This window comes from Thyridium curvatum (assembly GCF_004353045.1).
Source record: "Thyridium curvatum strain D216 chromosome Unknown NODE_22_length_467593_cov_81.276643, whole genome shotgun sequence".
NCBI classification, from domain to species: Eukaryota; Fungi; Ascomycota; class Sordariomycetes; order Thyridiales; family Thyridiaceae; genus Thyridium; species Thyridium curvatum.
This window is the reverse complement of record NW_022156777.1, coordinates 238,483-258,148: the sequence shown is the minus strand read 5'-3', so window position 1 is coordinate 258,148 and position 19,666 is coordinate 238,483. Positions and strand designations below refer to the sequence as shown.

Below are 19,666 nucleotides of genomic sequence, written 5' to 3'. Positions count from 1 at the left end.
GCGTGCACCGGGTCACTGGAAGGAAAACAAAAGCCCGGGATCGTCGCGCGGTCCAGGCCAAGGTTTTGGGGCGGCAGTCGAACAAGGACGTGGTCTCGTCTGTTGGGAAGGGTGTGCAAGCTTGAACCGGGGGGCAAACCTGGTCAAGAGTGCTTCCTCTGTTTGTAGTTATAATAGACGGCTGTCTGCTGATTACGCCCGGCTGCACGAAACCTGGGTTGCCTCTGTTGAATGTCACGGTATCACTCGCCTCTTCCTGTTTATGCAAACTCTGCGGAATGGCGCCGATACCCTTAATACGCTGGGCGTGGCTTGCCCTGCTTGCCGCCAAGGCCTATGCTGATTGTTCCTGCGCCGGGCTTGACTACACCAACGGCGGCTCCTATCTCATTGACGGGTCGGTCGATGCCGACTTTTCGTTTAACTCGGTCTTTGATGGTATGTGAATGTGCTGCTGCTATCATCATGTATCTGTACTACTTTGGGCCGGCAAGCTGACTGAAAATCAGGATGTGATGCCGACACCGTCGAGCCGGTCCTGGTCTCGCCCAATGGCGACGAGTACAGCTGTTCACGTCTGGATATGGGTACGACAAATGTACAGCAGTCGACCTGGTGAGTTCTACAGTTGAAAGATCCGTAAAGCAAACACAAAACGTGCTGACCCTCTTGGTGTCCAGTCAACTCAAAGTGTCTTCCATGTTCTCGGGCGTCTGGACCGTCATCATCCAGGCCGACCAGTCCGATTTTGCCGTTGAGAGAACGTTCACCCTGACCGTCGGAAACGCCGAGAAGACCGTCGTAACTGTGAGCTGGCCCGGCGACTCAACGTCCAAATCGTTCGCATCCGTGCTAACAAACGGCGTATAGGCAACGCCCACCGTCGTCGTGGGAGTGACGAGTCTTCCTGCGCCTCAGAGTAAGTCTCCCCCTTTCTCCCCAACATCCCTGGACCAAGGTATAGCCCAATCCTCAGATTGCTAACTCACACACCCCCCGCCACCAGCCGTCCACAGCACCCGCTCCGCCGTCCGGACCGTCTACGCCCCCCAGTCTACCTTCACGTCCCACTGCGCCGTCGAGACGCAGACCGTGACGCGCTACGTGCCCGGCGCCGTCACCACCGTCTACTCGACCGAGGACCGCTGGCGCGACGGCGGCGTCGTCACCTCGTACTGGCAGACCACCGTCGTCACGAGCGCGAGCTGCCACTACCCGGACAACAACGGCGGCCAGCCGCCCCCGCCGCGCGACGACAACCCGCCGCCCTGGTCCAACCAGCCACCGCCCTCGGGCTGCGACAACTGCAGCCCGCACTGGGGCAACGGCGGCTGGCACTGGGAGCCCTCGCGGGGGCACGGCTCCGGCGGGCATAACGGCTGGGGTGGCGGCCGTGGGGGAGGTGTAAGTTTTCCTTTCCTTTTCTTTCTTGTTTTGCCCCTTTCTTTTGAAGTACCAGGTTCGGGGTCGGGCTTTGTGATGTTCCTGGCTTGATGGAGATGGAGACTCGGACGACCTTTTTGCTGACTTGAGTGTAGGGCCATGGTGGAGGAGGCAACGGAGGAGGGAACGGCGGTGGAGGTAACGGAGGTGGTGGATGGAGCGGAGGAGGCGGAGGTCATGAAGGAGGCGGCGGCGGGCATGAGGGAGGCGGTGGCGGCTGGGGTGGAGGTGGAGGTGGAGGGAATGGTGGGGGAGGGCACGGTGGAGGCGGCAACGGCGGAGGCGGACACGGAGGTGGGAATGGAGGTGGAGGCAATGGCGGAGGGGGACATGGAGGTGGAGGCAATGGAGGAGGTGGCTGGAGCGGAGGAGGCGGAGGCGGTGGGCACGAAGGAGGAGGCGGCCGAGGTGGGGGAGGCGGAGGGCATGAAGGAGGAGGCGGCGGCCGAGGCGGGGGCGGTGGAGGCGGTGGTGGACGCGGCGGAGGTGGTAACGGAGGTGGAGGAGGCGGCGGCGGGAGAGGCGGCGGCGGCGGCGGTGGCGGGCGAGGCGTAAGAAACACCCCTTTCCGACGACTATCAGGCCATATACTAACATCAACACAGGGTGGTGGTGGACGAGGACCACATGGTAAGTACCAGCTCGCTGGAGTCTCGAGCCTGGCATACTACCGTTCTCTAGCTGTGTGTAATTAGGTGTGGTGGATACATGCTAACACGATGCGCATCCAGACGGCGAAACTACTGTCGCGGCGCGTGCCATGGCTGCTATTGCTGCTTTCACGAGCACCGTCACTCAGACCACGTACACGGTGACGAGAACGTCTACCATCACGGCGCGGCCATCAACCGTCACGGAAGTTTGTAAGTTGATGCCTTTCCAGAGAGAGAGAGAGTTGAACCGAAACACGAGCTGACAGTCGGGCTACAGCTTATATCCAAGTCACCGAGACAAGGTAGATCATCCACATTGTGTTATACGACCCAAAGGACCAGCACTGACATGCCATCTCTCCTCAGCACGCCTCCTCCTCAGACTGTTTGCGACAGGACCGACGCCCGGACAATTACCTTCCTCCACCAGGGACCCGGGCAGACCTCTACTGAGATTCAATATGTCATTCACACTACACAGCAGACTGTGTGGGTTGGGTAAGTCAGGCTTTGAAATCTCGGCTAGCACTGCAACACTGACACATCTGCAGCCAAACCGCGTATGAGACCAGGACGGACTACCAGCAGGCTACCCGATGCTGGCAGAACGGCGGGCAGTACGGCGCGTGGTGAAGCTTTTCTATTATGCTGACTTGAGTGTATTTGTAACCACCACTATCATTAATATCAATAGTGTTCTCTTGTCATAATCAAAAGTTAAATTTGGAGTACTCCACTCGGCTCTTCTAGTTTGTAGTAGAAGTGATCTGATCGAACATTCAAAACAGATCACTGTATGAGCCAGACACAGTTATATCATTCCTGATGCTCAGACTTGCAAGCGACACCGCACTCGACAGGATCCCGGGCCAGCATCTGCATCTCGATGAACCGTCCCGTGAGCATGCCATATAACGCTACCAGGCTAGGCCTGTCAATCTGTTGCCCGTTTTGCTCCCTGACCCGAGATCGTCCTGTCACCAGGGACTGTGCCAGCGGCAGCACGAGGGAGAGCATGGCGTGATAATCGCTGACCAGTATGAGCTGGTACTGGCGGTCGATGCCGTGGGCAAAAAGCCGTCCTGCAAGGCGAGAGATAGTTTTGCTTTTGCCTATGAAGTAGGCTAGACACGCTGTCCAGAGGAACAGTACGAGCCAGAGGGAGGCCATGGCGACTAGGACAGTCCTCGCAGTGAGTCGTACAGTAGTGCGTAGTGTGGTGAGCATGTTTGGTTTGATCGACTGTGAGGAGTTATGGATTGAGTATGATTGGGATTATGCTTTTGAGATCCCGAGATCGAGACTGCAAGAATTTGTTCCGGTGTTGCAGCAATATGTACTAGATGGAAAGGATACACTTTTCGCACTTTGTCATTTGTATCAGCGGAATGGACTGATTGTTATACTTTCGGGGCATGCCTGACTATACAATAAACTATCTCTACTGTAAAAGCAGCTCCAAAAGAATAAGTCTTTCTTTGTATCTTTCTGTCTGTCAGAAACAAAGAACTTCATGACCTCCCCTAAAGATAGGGGCATGCCAACAAGAGCCTCTTTGTTTTCCACTGCGCCCGTCATCGAGGCAGCGCAACAAAGAAAAGTCTTTCTCTCCCCCGTCCCATTGTCCGTCTCTATACACACACCAACTCAACTTTACTTCATGTTGAGCAGCAGGTACCGCACACCAGCAAACGCCTCCTCGCCGCTGGGCAGGATCTGGGAGGGCGGTAGCACGAACCCGTAGTCGCCAGTGTCCCGGAGCTCTGAGGTGAACGTGTAGTCGGAGCCGACGACGTCGTTGACGTAGTCGACGCTGCTGCCGGACGCCTTGTAGATGGTCGAGCAGATGGGCCCGTAGCGGAAGGACACGCCGTGCACGGCCTTGATGGCGGCGACGGCGCCCCGGGCCAGGGCCTGGAGCTCGGCGTTGTTGACGGCCAGGGCGTCGCAGGAGTAGCCGTATGCTGTTTTGGGCAGGGGTTAATTACCAGTTCAATTCACACAGCAATATCCTGGGCGCCCGTGATTTGTTGCTGATGAGAGTTAAGTTGACTTACGGGTCATGAAGAGCTGCGAGTAAGAGTGGTAGTCAATGAACAGCTTGAGCCCCTGGCTCGCCTTGACGCCCTTGAGCCAGGACGACAGGGCCGCGGTCTCGGGCGCGTCGCCGGCCGACTTGCCCTTGAAGTCCTCGGCGCAGGGGTTGGTCGAGGCGCCGCCCGGGGCGGACCACTGGAAGGGCCAGTTGCGGTTGATGTCGTGGCCGACGCAGGAGCTGCCCGACGTCGACTGGCGGTTCTTGCGCCACATGCGGTCGGTCGACTGCGTGTAGAGGAAACCTGTAAGGGCAGTGAGCATCTCTGTTTTGCGACGAGTAGGGAGGGGACTTGGTATTACCGTCTGGGTTGACCGCGGGAAAGATGTAAAAGTCGTACTTGTCGACAAAGCCTTTGATCTCGGACGAAGAGCCATAGTTGGTCAGGAGGGTATAGGCAATGTACTCGGTGACCTAACACGAGATGAGCGATGTCGGTGAGACACGTAATCTTTCTACACGGGAAGACCAAGGCGCGAGCTCTGGCTCGAACGAATGAAGACCTACCATGGTGCTGATCCACTCGCGAGCGTGGACGGTGCCGTGAAAGACGACGGCCGGCTTCTTGCCCTTGCCGGCGCTGCCAAAGATGTGGATTCCCGTGATGGCATTGCCCTGCAGTGAGCTGCCCGACGTGACGACCTCGGCATTGGCAGAGTATTGCGCGCTCAAGTCGCTGAGAAAGGCGAGGTGATCGCGATAGGCGTGGTACGAGGTGAACCACGACTGGTTTACCGCGCCGGCTGTTGTTTCGAATCGTTCATTCCATTAGCGGTGTAGCCCTTTTCCCGACTCGCCTTTCTTGAAACGGTAATACTTGCCAGCATAAGCCTGGAAGGACGCCTCCTCCGCGATGGACGCCCCGAGGTCCTCGTGCATCGTCACCACGGCCTCCATGCCCGCGATCTCGCCGCGGAAGGCGTCGACCTGGGCCGGCGGCACGACGACGTCGGCGAAGGAGCCGGCCCGGGGCGCGCCCTTCCACGTCGACAGGCCCAGCCGGTCGACGATGCCGGCGACCTTGGACGCGTCGGTGCCGACCGGCAGGCGGAAGACCTTGTAGCCGTCGTAGGAGACTCTTTGCGATGACGACTGCGGCGCCGGTGCCGGTGAGGCTGCGGCTAGGGGTGCCGCGCCGAGCAGCAGGGCCGCGAGGAATGACTTCATGCTTGGCAGGGAGTGTGTGTGTTTGTGTGTGTGTGGAAGCGGAGGATTTAAAGTGCGGCGGCGGCGGCGGGCATCTCAGGCTGAAAGGATGCGAGCAGAGAGCTTGGCTCCCGGGAGAAACAAGGGCTGGGAAGAGGGACTCTTGGACATTTTTGTACAGAAAGGCGATCTGAGTGATGATGAGCACAGAGCTATTCATCCGGTGGCGAGCAGGGCTATGAAGACGTGGGGGAAGAGTGCACACAGCATATGTGGATGGCTAGCTAACTAACTGAACCCTGGCTGTCTTTTGTCAAGTCAACCTTCCATTTCTGGAAGATGGGCCAGGGGGTAGTATTGCATTGCCGTGGCTCTCTGTCCCAGGACAGTGATAAGCAAGTTCGTGGGATGTGGCATTTGCGGCGACAGGGCCGGGGCGAGATCGCAAAGACGGCCAGATCTGCCCACCTGCCGTACCAGGAAAGTGGCAGCGACAGTAAACTACGCATGCCGTATGTGACATCAAGGATCATCGCCTGCATGAAGCGGTCGGGCGTAGATAAACCGTGTGCGCGCCGGCACGCGGCATTGACACGTGAACTGGCACGAAAAGGTTTGGAAGAGAGTGGTGGTTAATATATCTAGTGCGCCGGCGTGTAGCAGGGGTCAGAGAAGTCTGTACGGACGAAAGCGGACAGTGGCTGGACGGGCAGCGATCAGTGATGGGCAACACTCAATGCGACCCCAGGATTCAGCTCCCGGCTTTGGTCAATGTGCCGGTGCAAATGCCGGAAACGGGGCGCTGTCCGTGACCCCTGCGTGCCTGCACGAGGCATTGCGCCATCTTCTTGTCGAACCGCCAAGCCTCGAAATAGTCCAAAAGAGGAAGGCATTTTGCAGGACGTGCTGCGTGGGACTGCGTTACTGTGAGGAACCCTCGTGTTCTTAAAGCGTGGAAGTTCCGGGTGCATGCATCACGACACTGGCCGGTCTGTGACCGTTTGCCTTGTTTGGCTTGCCTTCAACTCCTGCAACAGGAAGACCAGGAGATGAATGTCACGCAAGACGAGATAAAGTATGGAAGAAATAGGGTCAGAATTGATAATGCGAACCTGGGCTGGCTGACTATGTCGTGTACCTATCATGCCCATGAACTCCACCAGCTTTGCCAGTCCTAGATATAACAAGAATTGGTATTTCCCCCTCTTTAGTAACGCAATAAACGCTGTGCTCTGCAGCATGACGGCGACTCATGTCTTTATATCGTTATATCGTGCGTCTGAAAGCACACGAATAGAGCTGGTATCGTTAGAAAGAAATTGCATCACGAGATGCCCTCCGTCGTTCGCCAACACCACGTCTAGGTGATAAACACCTCTTGTCCCAGATCTCTAGACCCAACCCATTCGTACTCATCATCCCCAAGCCTGCTGCTCGGTATGGGTGAACTCGGGCGCCGCCGAGACCGCCGGCATAGCCAAGTCGACGATGGCTGCATCCGTCTCGGACGGAGGCACCGGATACACGCTGTCCACCGAGAACCCGGAAAAGTCCACCCCTCCTCCCCCGGCAGCCTGCGAGTGCATGTCGCCCGCACCCGGTGCCGCCGCCGTTGTCGCTGTGTGCATGGGAATACTGAAGTTGCTCAGCATGAGCGGCAGGTAGGTCTGCATGTCGTCAAAGCCGGACGGCCCCGCCGGCGCGTGCAAGAAGCTGCCGTCGAGGAAGCTGGTGTCGTCGAGGCCGCCGGGGCCGCCTCCGTCCGGCAGCAAGCTGGTCGCGGATGGAGCGTTGATCTGATGTTGGTGTTGCTGCTGCTGCTGCTGTTGCAGGTGTTGTGCCAACGCCTCATCCACGGCGTGGCTGCCAAGGGCGGCAAAGGTCGGGCTGTGCTCGGGTGCATGCTTCTCGCCGTCGTTGATGTCCTGCCTGGCCATGCGGTAGATGGCGAGCGGGTTGAGGACGTATTCGGGCGTGAACTGCGCCGGCTTGCCCATGTACATGTGCCTTGGGACTCAGTGGTGAGCTTTCTTTGTTTTCGTAGCGAAGAGTATAGGGAGCGCAACTAGATGGACTAGCAATGGGGTTTTAACATACCTATCCCGGTCCATCTCGGCCATCGGCGGCAGACGTTGGGTGGTAGGGCTGAGATCCAGCTCCGGAGGCACGATAATGTTGGCCCGTTTCACCATGGCTACCGCTGCCGAATGCTGCGTGCTTGCGTGTTAGTCGCCATCCCATCACAGGTATCCTGTACGTCCAGAGTGGCAGTACATACCAACGGTATAGCTAATGTGTGGCTAGCAATCATCATCTTCAGAGCCCGCAGCAGCACATGCAGCATCGCGCACACGTGCTGGCCCGAGACCGCGTCCGGCGGCGCCTGCCTCCGGCAGTACATGCCGTAAAAGACGATGACCCTCGCCGCGTCGTGCGCCACGACGCTCAGCCAAGTGTCGGCAAGGGCCTCGTGGCCGTGCCGCAGCGCCTCCTCGTACACGGACGCGACGGCCATGGCGTGGTGGAAGCACCGGTCTTGCACCTTGTGCATCATGTCGCCCTGCTCGGCGGGGAAGTCGACGGGCGAGCGGATCTTGAAGAGGTCGCGCATGCCGATGCGGTTCAGGTCGCAGAGTGTCTGGTGGTAGGTGATATGGAGGAAGAGCAGGCCGCCGAGCTGGGACGACTCCTTGCGCATGTAGAGCGCCGTCTGGGAGAAGCGGAGGCTGAGCGGCAGCTCGTCGTACCACTTCTGCAGGCTGCGCTCCAGCATGAGGAAGTCCGACTCGTGGATCCACGGGGGCTTTGCCGTGTCGAGATGTTTGACATATCTAAGGGTGAGAGTAAGGGAGTATGTGTTAGCTTGGAACTATGAAGGTCGTCTCGTTCAAGGGAGTATACCTTAGGACCTGTTTCCTGATGCTGAGGAGGCGTATGAACTGAGCCTGCAGATCTAGAGAGTCGACGGGTCCCTTCGACCGCATCTCCGGCGTGATAAAGGGCAGCTGGCAGCCAGGCTGCAGTGTCTCCACGAGGCACGGGATCTGGAAGACAAAGCTCCGCTCATTGCACGGCAGCTGGATCTTCATGTCCTCGTCTCGGAGGAGCGTCAACTCATCCACGCCGCTACCCACCCAGGCGTCTATAGTATAGACGCTCCACATCAGGCGGCGCCTCGCCTCTCGTGATGCGGCGGGTAGACCCCTCCTGGAGAGGCACAGGATGTCGGTCGATGACTCTAGGTTGATCTGAAGGCTCTGCGCCATGCGTACTGCCACTCCGGTCAGCGTAAAGGCGCTGGCATAGTTGCCGATTCTCAGCTCGTGCTCGTGCAGCAGGACAATTGTCTGCGATATAGGCCGGTAAGTAAGTTAACTGGGATATAGACCAGTGTTCATTTCTGCAAACTCACCATCAGGGTCTCGATGGAGACGTTATTGAAATTGGTGTAGAGAAAGTACCGTGCTCTCTCGGCCCACTGATTCCCGACACAGAGAGCAAACCCGTCTTCGATTTGTGCCTCGGTGGCATATCTCAGGGCACAAAACCTTTTGAACAGATGTCAGCAACTGCTATTACTCAATACCTTGGCCACTACAGCAGAGACTCACTTGGCGCCCAGCGCACAGATAGTATACAACAATGCATCTTTGCCTTGCTTGGCCCTTATCCTCTCGTCCAACTGCTGGAGGAAGGTGGGCTTGTGGATGAAGCCAAAGGACCGCAGACAGTGCATATTAGTAAAATACTCCTCGACTAGGAGGGCTATCCTGTCCCTGTTGGGCAGGTCTGCCGAGTTGAGCCTGGTCTTGTGTCAGTTTCGAATCAATTTTCTTTCTCTCATACCCACAACAGAACACAGGGAGACTCGGCAACTCTTACCATTCGAGGTCATCTAGATTCGGAGGGTACTGATAGCCGAGTTGCGAGTTGGGTGTCCCGTAGTGAGACTCCGGCGTCAGCGAAGACGAGTCGTGCGAGTTGTTGCGGGAGCGGGCTTGCTTGGGTGATAGACTGCCGGATGACGAGCCGCCGGCAGCCAGTCGGCCGGGCTCCAGCTTGGCGGACATGGCCTCTACCCAGGCGGGGACCTGTCGGCCATCGTAGACGCACTCGAGGTCCTTCTCCCGGCACCGCAGACAGACTGGACGCTCGCCGGAGCAGCGGCTCTTGGAGGACCGGCAGAGCTGACAGGACCGGTAGGTGCGAGACCGACGCAGGCCTGCCTGGGTCCGGACGGTTCCCGATTTGTTGTCGAGGCCACTGCTGACGATGCCGTCGGCGAGCACACCTGCGTCAGCGGCTTGCGTGAGCTGCACGACGGGATGGGGGCACGGTATGTTGAGCCTCTCGCAGTTGCGGCAGCCTCCGGGCCTCTCGTCACATTTCACCTTGCGCGATCTACAGGTCTGACAGCCTGCACGGTTCTTGTGTTAGTCATGACTGCTAGTAAGAGCGGGATGGGAGCTGGAGCTAGTCGGAAGGAGAGGAGGGCCAGTCCATCAAGCGCCTATGCTGCCGTTGGTGCTTCCCCCCTTTCGCCGAGAAGAAGACCATCCCCGATCCGGCCCCCAACCCCACCCCCTTCTGGCCTCTTTCGTCTCTTGTCTTTCTTCTCCAACATACCTGTTCGAGACCTCTGCTTCTCCTTTGCAGGCGGTGGTGCGTCGCTAGCGACATCCGGCCGGGCATCTCGGCTAGCTTTCAGGTTCATAGCGTGGGCGTTTGGCAGGACGAAACGGGAGAGTCCGGGCGGGCGGCTAGCTTGAGTTGACCGTTTGTGGAGCGTCGTTTATAATAAACAAGACGATGGTCGGGGAGTCGTGACGGCTGCGTATAATATATCGACACGAAAGGGGGGCCCCTTGGCAGAATCTGCCTGGCCTGCTGCTATGACGATGATGTCGTGTGTGGGCTCGTGTCTACACAGGCAGGATTTCGGACGAGGATGCCGTTTCTGGCATATATCCTCCTCTAATTCGGGTGCTCAAGCGATTCCTTCTGGTCTGCTGCCGTGCTTGCTGGTCGGGTTTCCTTGGCTCGTCACCCCGTTGCGGCCCTTGGTTGGGCGGCACGAGAGCAGCAGCCGTGAACTCATTTCTATCTTATGCTCCTAGGGCACATGTGGCTTGGCTCGAGTGCAGTGCAGCACGGTGTGGGTCGATATGGGGATGGTGGGCACGAACCTGATGTACATTCAAGCACAAGCACAGTCTAGAGGGCGCCGAGCGTTCGGGAGAGGGCCAAGAAGGGCAGCAGGGATGGAGGACAAGGGGTGGAGAAAGGCCAGCGGAGTCGGGGGAGCCATCACAGGTGTCTGGCAGATCTCATCTCTTTTCAGAGACTGCTTCAGCCCTCTGGGGCGGCAAAACGGATACAGGGCCAACCAAACGGACATGACATAATTCTCATATCAGACAAGGGTAATTAGGAGGAGCAGTGGCAGGGAGGGAGATGGGGGTGGGCCAATGATGGTGCTTGTGCAGCATGTCTCTGGCCTTGTGGGATGCGAGGTAGTAGGTACGTATTGAAGAGGTCTCCGGCCGGAGACTTGTTTACATAGGTAGCTACTCATGGGCAAGGTAGCTAGCTGCACTCGCTCCTGTGTGGAGGGTGTACGTGTCGAGGGGAGAGAAGCGAGAGTGTTTATCTTGTTGTACAGCCACTGCCAACTCGCCTCTCTCCCTCCTGTGGACGGAGTAGTTATTTGTGTGTGATACTGGCGGCAGCGTCTGCGGCGTCTACCTGGCAAGGCCTGGGGTCGCTTTCCCCTAAGCTCCGGCCCATCGGCTCCGGGTCATCGGCACCGCGGCGAGGGCCATCTCAACAAAGATCGAAAATTAGATACGAATGCGGCTAGATCCGCCCGCTGAGGCTGCACCCTTTCCCAGTTCTCCAGGTGCGCCAGGACCACTCGAAGGCCACCTCGAGGACCACTCACAGGGCCATTTGGGTTATTTAGAGACAAATTAGAGTTGAAAGTGGGCTGTGAAGGAGCCAGGGCGTTGAGCAAGGGTCGGCGTGGCACGGTTGCTAGCGAGCATGGCTTGCATGGCCTGCATGGGCCGCTGGGGGCCATGAGTGTGCTCTGTCAACGGGCGGTCAGTGGGCTCAGTGGGCTCACTGGTTGCATTGTCACCCCCCATCTCCATCCCCGGGCCGCATTTCTGTCCCCCTCCACGGCCGGGCCACGCACGCACTGCACCTCTCAGGACTGTCAGTTGAAGCTTAAAATGTGATCATCTCGCCCAGACACGCCATGCGAATGACGGAGTAGGGCTAGCCCAACCAGATGAACGACCAGGTAGTCATGTTAGCGTGCCCGTCTCGCTATAAATAGTTGCGGAAACGTTTCCGATTACGAATGTGGTAATAGTACCCGCGCCAGAATCGCGGGTGACAGGGCTGAATCGCACAGGCTTGCAGCAGGGCTTGCACAACTATCGCGGCTCTACGATGTGCCGGCGACGACCTCCTTTTCCTTCCTATACCTGTCTAGCATGCCGAGTTGTGCCGGCTCATGAACTTCTAGTTGAGATGATGATCCCCTCTTTGGTACCCACGCACTCAAGCACTGTACAGGACTGTACTGTCTCGTGTGCCTCGATCCCCAAGAACCAATCCCATCGAAGACCGCCTCGATGGCAACTTTTTCCTTTTTCCTTTTTCTTTTTTTCGTGCTTCTGCTTCTAAGCACAGCACTTCGGGGGTCTGTACCGTAATCAGTGCTGCCAATCAGCAAGAGTTAGGGGAAATGATACGCTGACAGGAGCCTCTAGACGCGTGTGCCATCCAATGCGTTGATATTCTCCCATCTGCCGATCCATGGAAAAGGAGGGCGACAACAACAGCACGCCTGACAACCCGTGATTTGTGCATTAATTTCCCTTTTGTGCCGCAATTTCCATCTTGCAGAGCTGTCTCTCTGTGATAACGACCAAAGAGGCCAGGCAGGACTGGGAGCTGTATGGGGAAATTCTCCGATTTGGAGATGTTCTTGGGGTTCCACTGTGCTGCGTGCGTGTGAATCCACTACGAAGTAGTTACTACTCTCAACTGCAGCTGTGTGTGAAGTCGGGGGTGTTTTGTTTGCGTAACCCATTGGTGCTCTCGCCATCCAGTCGCCAATCCAGATAATTGTTAGTCTCACCGACCTACTCCGAATCCGGATGTTACTCCAGAGCGTCAGAGCACTTTTGCACCAGCAATCCCGGTCCGGCCTGTGTCTCGATGCTCCCCCATGTCGGGCAAATATCCGGCCGGGGCATCAAAAACGGTCCAACCTGATACCCCAGACCAGAAGGATTCGCAAGGCATGCGGCCATCGTCTACGCTCGGCCTACTTGCCGGGATGCCTGTTGGGGGCTGAATCTGGCTTGTCGGAGAGCCAACCGAGTGTGAAAGGACGCCTTATCAAGCAAGCAAACATCAGGGAATCATTCCGCTTCCAACTCCCCTTCTCCCCCTTCTCCGCCGCAAAGCTCAGAACCGGACGGGCATTTGTCAACACACACACACCGTTATCCACCTCTCTTCTCCTTCTCTCTTTTTCTGTCCCCGATGTCGTGATTGTGATTGTCTCGAGAATCTGGCGCCGATCCTTTGCCTCTTTCAAACGCCGCCATCAGCACCTTAAGATCTGACCATCTCGTTCACCCATCCATCCCACATTTCCACACTGCCCATGCATACATAACAAGTACTTTTTCGTATTCCAGCCCCACCGGGAGTAGGGATCGTCGTCTGATGGCTGCTCACAGCCAACTTGGTGTTCACCGTGCAAGCCGTGCTTTCTTCCATTCGGTCTCGCGATCGCGATTCAAACCCATTGTAATTCGGTCTCGCGCTCACCGACCTTCGTCCACATCATCCCGTATAAGAATGATTCACTCGAGTCAGATCTGCACTGATCTCAAAGCCACGGCGATAGAACATGCCCTTCATCCATCGCGACCTCGACTGAAGACGGACGATCAACTTCGGAGATACCGATGGCGCTGTGGTGATCGTCGCTCACTACTATTGTTCAGCCACAAGCCACGTTAAACGTTGCATCTTCAGGTTGATACAGTTCGCGAGCTGCTGTAGTATACAGCGAACAGAAACATCTCCGTTTCTGGTCTGCCTGACGTGAGGCGATGCATACAAGCCAGGTACACAGGCAGGGTCATTAGACTCAATTATGATGATTTTCTACATGAAAACCTCCATGGCAGTAACCGGTGATCCTTTCAACGCCTCGCTAAAAAAGAAGATCCAAGAGTGTGGCAAAACACAGCCAGCCTGACGAGGCTCAAACAGCCTCGGAGACGGTCCAGGCAATAACAAACAATGACAGCGACTCGCCCTCCTGCTTCCTTCCTTCACCTCAGGAAATGCAGACACAGCCAGCAGAAGAGGAAGAAGACGATGACGCCGGCCCAGAAGATCCACTTGTCCTCCCGGGCCCGCCGCTCGATCATGCGGATCGTCTCGCCGGACAGGCCGAGCGTGTTGGCCGCCGAGTAGAGCCTCTTTTGCGTGTTCTTGAGCATGTCCTTCTGCATGCCCAGGTTGTCCAGCACGGCCTGCCCCTGCGCGATGTAGTCGTCGAGGCTGCGGTTCGTGCTCGAGAAGAAGTCCTGCTCGCGCAGCGCGTGCTCCTCGGCCGTCGGGTTGCCGCTGCCCATGCTCAGCCCCGCGCCGCCGCCTCCGTAGCTCGTCGCCCCGGACGACGACGACGACGACGCCGTGTTCGCGTAGGGATTCTCGGGTGTGGCGCTGACGTACGGCCGCCGGCCCAGCAGCTCGCCCCTGTTCTGGTCGTGTATCGCGTCGTCGCGGGACGTCTTGATCGACTCCAGCTGCGCCCGGTACTCGGCGAGTTCCGTGCGGAAGCCGCTGAGCCTGCTAAACGCCTTTTCCTGCTTGGTCGGGTTGAGCTCCTGCTTCGCCAGCCGGTTGTACTCATCCAGCGTGCGGGAGAAGGACGTCAGGCTGGCCGAGAGGGAGCCCAGCGCGGCCGGGGTGAGGGCGGCGGGCCCGCCGCCTGCGGCTGCGTCTGAGGAGGAGGACGGGGACAGGGCCGAGAAGTCTTTGCGGATCGAGGTGCTCTGCTTGAGCGCAGAGTTGAAGGCGGTGTTCTGTAGATTGGAGAAGATGGCACACGACAGTCAGCCCTGGACGTATTCCGGGCGAGCATTTCCACGTGGCAGAGGAGACTTACCATCCTGGCTGCCTTCCCCCTTTGGATTTCCACTGCAGACGGTAGGTAAGATTATGACAAAGGAGTCGTGTGTAGCGTTTGTGTGGTCGATCTACACTTCAAGATTTGGCGGGACAGGAGAGAGAATGGTCCAGATTCGTGACGCGTGCCATCACCAAAGATGAAGACACTTTGCAAGGCGAGCTTAGTACCCAGCTAAATTAATTCTTTGGGGGAACTGAGGTGGCTTTTTTGGGCACAGCCAATCCAGGCCCGATGTTGCAACTTAGAACCCCAAAATACAGTGGGCCCAGAGAGTCGGTCGGATCCGCGCGTGAACTGGCCCGCCCGCTGGAGTCAGAGCTGGGCCAAATGGAAGCCAATGCCGAGAAAAAAGAGTCCATATCCAGCGCTAGAGCCTTGATTTTGAGGGTCTCAAAGTGTGTTTGGTTGGTTAACTTGAATAAGAAGGGCTTCCCCTCTGTTCCTCCGCTTTTTCTTCTTTTTCTCAGTATCAACCTCACCAGCTCCCAACAGCAACCATACTAACAGTCGAGAGACCGCAAATCACCTCCGAATTGACTCCTCGTGGAGCGCGTTATGACCTTGGCCCGTCACAATGCAGAGGACACCTGCCTAAAAAACCAATTTGGGATTGCCGCCTCTCCGGGGGCGGCAGGCACCGCCGCCCAAACTGTTGACCATGCCGGACGCCGCTCGGGTGTGACGGGCACTGACCCCGACTCCCAGCCGTCCGCCACCGAGTCCGAGAAGCCGGCCGGCTCGATGAACGACCGCCGCTCCGCCTCGCCGCCCATCTACATCCCCGAGGGCGGCCTCACGGCCTGGCTCGTCGTCTTCGGCTCCTTCTGTGCCATGTTCTCCGTCTTCGGGCTCATCAACTCTGCTGCCGTCTTCGAGTCCTGGTTCTCCACCCACCAGCTCGCCGAGTACTCCGCCTCGCAGATCGGCTGGATCTTCAGTCTCTACCTGTTCTTTGTCTTCTTCATCGGCATCCAGGTCGGACCGGTCTTTGACCACTATGGCCCTCGGTACCTCGTCGCCGTGGGGAGCCTCCTCGTAGTGTTGAGCATCATGCTCCTGGGTTTCTGTGAAGGTAAAACATATCTTTGCAAGTGGTATGAAGAAGAGTCCTTGCTGACACAATAAACATAGAATACTACCAAATCCTCCTCTGCTACTCGGTCCTCGGCGGCCTGGGAGGCGCCCTGCTCAACTCCCCGGCGTACGGCGCCATCGCCCACTTCTTCAGCGTGCGGCGCGGCTTCGCGACGGGCATCGCCAGCACCGCCGGCGGCATCGGGGGCATCGTGTTTCCCCTCATGCTGCAGAGCCTGCTGCCCCGCGTCGGCTTCGCCTGGTCGACGCGCGTCCTGGCCTTCATCCTGCTCGCGCTGGCCGTGCCCGTCAACCTCTGGATCCGCTCGCGCCTGCCCGTGCGCGGCGCCATGCACTCCATCTGGCCCGACTTCTCCATCTTCCGCGACCGCTGCTACGCCGTCGCCGCCGTCGGCATCTTCTTCATGGAGTGGGGCATCTTCGTGCCCATCACCTTCATCGTCTCGTACGCCGCCTCGCACCAGCAGGACGCCAACTCGGCCTACACGCTGCTGTCACTGCTCAACGCCGGCTCCGTCGTCGGCCGCTTCCTCCCGGGCCTCCTGGCCGACCGGATGGGCCGCTTCAACGTCATCATCCTGACCATCGCCCTGTCGGCCGCCACCGTCTTTGGGCTCTGGCTGCCCGCCGGCCACTCGAAGCCGCTGCTCATCGCCTTCGCCGTCATGTTCGGCTTCGCCAGCGGGAGCAACCTGGGCCTCATCGCCGTCTGCCTCGGCCAGCTCTGCGAGCCCAGCGACTACGGCCGCTTCTTCTCGACGGCCATGATGGTCGCCAGCTTCGGCACGCTGAGCAGCGTGCCCATCGGCGGCGCGCTGATCGGCGTGGGGTCCGGGGAGACCGGCTGGACGGCCGTCATCCTGTTCTCGGGCGCCTCGTACTGCCTCGCCCTCGTCTGCTATATCGCGGCGAGGGTCCTCGCGGTCGGGTGGAACATCAGGACTGTATTTTGATGACCTGGCCCCTATTCGTCTTGGGCACTAAGCTCACGTCACAAATACATTCCAAGTCCGTATGAAAAAAAAAAATACCCTACCTAGGTACTCTTAGGTAGGCAAGGTGATATGTTAACTTCGATTTCTTGGTCTTTTTGGTGGAGTTTGGTGGGCCTGTCTCTCTATCCAAGCCAATTGATTGACACCTATTTAGCGTCCAGGCCAGCCGTCATCCAGGCGCTTAGTCGCTGGAACCCCACCCCCGCTCTGGAAAATCGCAAGTTTGATAAGGAAAAAAATAAAAACGAAAAAGCATTCACCAAGTTGTCTGCCTCCAAGAACCAATGCCTGTTCTCACATCACGGTGCATGCAAATGAGACGTACACATGCCTTGTGAACTCTGGTGACTTGACTTTTAGGCCTCCACCCATGGCCAACGAACTGGCCGCGGCTCCGGCCCTGTCGACCCCGGCCGAACATCTCTTTGAGCACATCGAAGCCGACGCGCCCCCGACCGAGAGCCAGCTCCTCCACCGCACCGATGATGAGCTCCGAGACGTCTACGAGATCGCGCGGACTGCGAAGGAGATCCGGGAGGGCGGGCGACGCCGGATAGGTCTACAGTTTCCTGACACCATGCTCGGCGATGCCCCGCGAGTTGTTGGCCTCTTACACGACGAGTTCCGGCGGTTCAGATCTGGCACGGCGACTGGCCCGACGGAAGCTGCCGCGGCTCCGGCGACGGAGGCGGAGAGGATATACATCCTAGCCGACACCTCCTACTCGGCCTGCTGCGTCGACGAGATCGCCGCCGAGCACGTGCATGCCGATGTCGTGGTGCACTACGGCCGGTCCTGCCTGTCGCCGACCTCGAGGCTGCCTGTCATATACGTGTTTACAAAGCATCCTCTCGACCATGAGAGGGTTATAGTGGAGTTCTTGGCACTCTATCCGAAACAGGACGAGCCGATTGTCTTGATGGCCGACGTAACATATCAAGACCACGTCCCTGAGTTGGCTTCCAAACTGCGGGCCAAGGGCTACGCCTCGCTGCTGCACACAAAGCTTGTTCATGCGCCAACCGCAACGATACCGAATCGGGGAGCCGTGGACGCGGACGGAAAGGACGTAGAGATTGGAGAGGGCTCGGGCGTCGACCTACAAGACTACTCTGTGTTCCACATCTCGGCGCCGCCGACGGCGCTGCTCCTGGCTCTGTCGACTAGGGTCAAGTCTCTGCAGATATGCCCGACACCCGCGGCTTCAGGCGCCTCCTCGGAGCCACCGGCCAGCTTCCAGAGGACGAGGGCCATGCTGGGCAGGAGGTACGCCAAGGTGCTGACGCTGACGACGGCGGGCGTCGTCGGGATCCTAGTCAACACGCTGTCCGTGGCCAACTACCTGGCGTCGATCGACAGTCTTCGGAGGCGCATCGCCGCGGCCGGCAAGAAGAGCTACACCATCGTCGTGGGCAAGCTGAACCCGGCCAAGCTGGCCAACTTTGCCGAGATCGACGGCTGGGTGGTCGTGGGCTGCTGGGAGAGCAGCCTGGTCGAGGACGACGCGAGCTTCTACCGGCCCGTCATCACGCCGTTCGAGCTCGAGATCGCGCTCATGAGCGATGAGGAGAGGATATGGGGCCACAGGTGGTGGGGCGGCATCGAGGGCGTGACGGAGCCGGAGGAAGCGGCGGCGACGGCGACGACGACGACGGCGAATGGGGATCATAGCCCGGGTCAGGACTCTCATGACCAAGAGGCTCCTGCAGACCAAGAGGACGGCATAGATGAGGAGGAGTCAGAGGCACCGCAGTTCGACCTGCGCACCGGCAAGCTCATCAGTACGAGTCGGCCGATGCGCATGATGCAGTCCGAGAGCGCCGGAGGTAACGTGCCAAACGGCGCGTCCGCAGAAACGCCATCCAACAAGCTCACCTTGCGGCCGAAATTTGACGTCGCGACCGTGAAGGGAGTCGTGAGCCCCGGAGCAGAGTACCTTCGCTCCAACAGGACGTGGCAGGGACTGGGCACCGACTACGATGACGAGTCGAGCGCGACTATCGAGGAGGGTCGATCTGGGGTGGCTCGTGGCTACACGGTAGGGTCGGATGCTGATAAGAGGTGATCATACTGAGTGTCCTTGGGATGGACATTCAGCAATCTGCCGGGGTTGGGGTCTCAAAGATATCTCGAAGTCGCCTAATCCCGTCCGTAACCTCAGGCTGCATGTCGGGTTCCAGAGTGTGGTTTTGCTGCGGACTACCACCTCACATGCCGAATGTCTTGCCGCATGGACAGATCAAGATCTCGCCTACATATACGCCGTGGTGGTGACAGGGGACGCAGACTTTTGTCCAAGCGATCCTATGCCACCTAGCTACAGGACTCTCGGGATTCAGTTTTGACTAGCTTGTCCGGTAGTATCGTTTACTGGGATAAACCATTGCCCATGCCGGCAGGATCTTCGCAGGTACGATCGACCACCTATTCGCAGGGGCCGACGAAGATCAACATGTCAGCTGGCGGCTTCACGAGCTGTTTCGAGTCAGCTTCAGAGAAGCCTTAGACATTGTAGGATCTATGTCTACGTCAGAGATTTACGTCAGTCAGAGAAATAGAATAAAGATACCAGCCCATTGCTAGTCATCGGGGATGGAATTGTCCTTGAAACAACATGCTTGGATGGGGTTACAGCTCGGACATCTCACGTCGTTGCCTGGAATCGCGCTACTGTCGTGTATGCATGTTGCCCACCAATTGCGTGGTGGGTTGTTCTTTGCACTCGGCTCGCTAGCCTCCTGAACGGGCAGACTGATGACCCGGTTCAGGCTGGTCCTGGAGGGACGGCCTACCTAGGTAGATTTATTGACACGCTTAAGCCATCTCAGCGCCGCCAATCTCACCGTGACGCGGCTGACACGTCAGGCAATACTTGAACGCATTGCGTGTACGACAATTTCTTGGACAATAGAGTCTCGTCATGTCCTGCATATATGCCCACAGCTTGAAAGGTTAAATAGGAGGAGGAAGGAATGGCGACGTGCAAGCCATCCTGTCCAGGCTCGCTTTC

At 58.1% G+C, this 19,666-nt stretch overlaps 6 protein-coding genes across 6 annotated transcripts; 2 read left to right on the top strand and 4 right to left on the bottom strand.

Annotated features, from left to right (window-relative positions):
* Window positions 1-278: 278 nt before the first annotated feature.
* E0L32_004591 (uncharacterized protein) lies at window positions 279-2,729 on the top strand (the record flags this gene model as incomplete). The annotated part of the gene is made up of 11 exons (XM_031139019.1): window positions 279-438; window positions 510-615; window positions 681-807; window positions 871-919; window positions 1,007-1,404; window positions 1,539-1,994; window positions 2,049-2,073; window positions 2,175-2,306; window positions 2,374-2,398; window positions 2,439-2,594; window positions 2,648-2,729. The coding sequence occupies 11 exons, from the start codon at window positions 279-281 to the stop codon at window positions 2,727-2,729; spliced, it is 1,716 nt and encodes a 571-aa protein (XP_030997025.1).
* A 183-nt stretch (window positions 2,730-2,912) lies between these two features.
* E0L32_004590 (uncharacterized protein) lies at window positions 2,913-3,323 on the bottom strand (the record flags this gene model as incomplete). Its single annotated transcript, XM_031139018.1, has 1 exon — window positions 2,913-3,323. One exon carries the CDS (start codon window positions 3,321-3,323, stop codon window positions 2,913-2,915), a length of 411 nt encoding a protein of 136 aa, XP_030997024.1.
* Window positions 3,324-3,749: 426 nt separating this feature from the next.
* Window positions 3,750-5,358, bottom strand: E0L32_004589 (uncharacterized protein; the record flags this gene model as incomplete). The annotated part of the gene is made up of 5 exons (XM_031139017.1): window positions 3,750-4,060; window positions 4,154-4,435; window positions 4,494-4,605; window positions 4,699-4,934; window positions 5,001-5,358. The coding sequence occupies 5 exons, from the start codon at window positions 5,356-5,358 to the stop codon at window positions 3,750-3,752; spliced, it is 1,299 nt and encodes a 432-aa protein (XP_030997023.1).
* A 1,394-nt stretch (window positions 5,359-6,752) lies between these two features.
* On the bottom strand, window positions 6,753-10,051 carry E0L32_004588 (uncharacterized protein; the record flags this gene model as incomplete). The annotated part of the gene is made up of 8 exons (XM_031139016.1): window positions 6,753-7,344; window positions 7,435-7,547; window positions 7,616-8,168; window positions 8,239-8,684; window positions 8,750-8,885; window positions 8,949-9,140; window positions 9,220-9,754; window positions 9,964-10,051. The coding sequence occupies 8 exons, from the start codon at window positions 10,049-10,051 to the stop codon at window positions 6,753-6,755; spliced, it is 2,655 nt and encodes an 884-aa protein (XP_030997022.1).
* A 3,649-nt stretch (window positions 10,052-13,700) lies between these two features.
* On the bottom strand, window positions 13,701-14,545 carry E0L32_004587 (uncharacterized protein; the record flags this gene model as incomplete). Its single annotated transcript, XM_031139015.1, has 2 exons — window positions 13,701-14,459; window positions 14,543-14,545. 2 exons carry the CDS (start codon window positions 14,543-14,545, stop codon window positions 13,701-13,703), a joined length of 762 nt encoding a protein of 253 aa, XP_030997021.1.
* A 576-nt stretch (window positions 14,546-15,121) lies between these two features.
* E0L32_004586 (uncharacterized protein) lies at window positions 15,122-18,721 on the top strand (the record flags this gene model as incomplete). Its single annotated transcript, XM_031139012.1, has 3 exons — window positions 15,122-15,638; window positions 15,698-16,523; window positions 17,017-18,721. The coding sequence occupies 3 exons, from the start codon at window positions 15,122-15,124 to the stop codon at window positions 18,719-18,721; spliced, it is 3,048 nt and encodes a 1,015-aa protein (XP_030997020.1).
* Between the last annotated feature and the right edge of the window lie 945 nt (window positions 18,722-19,666).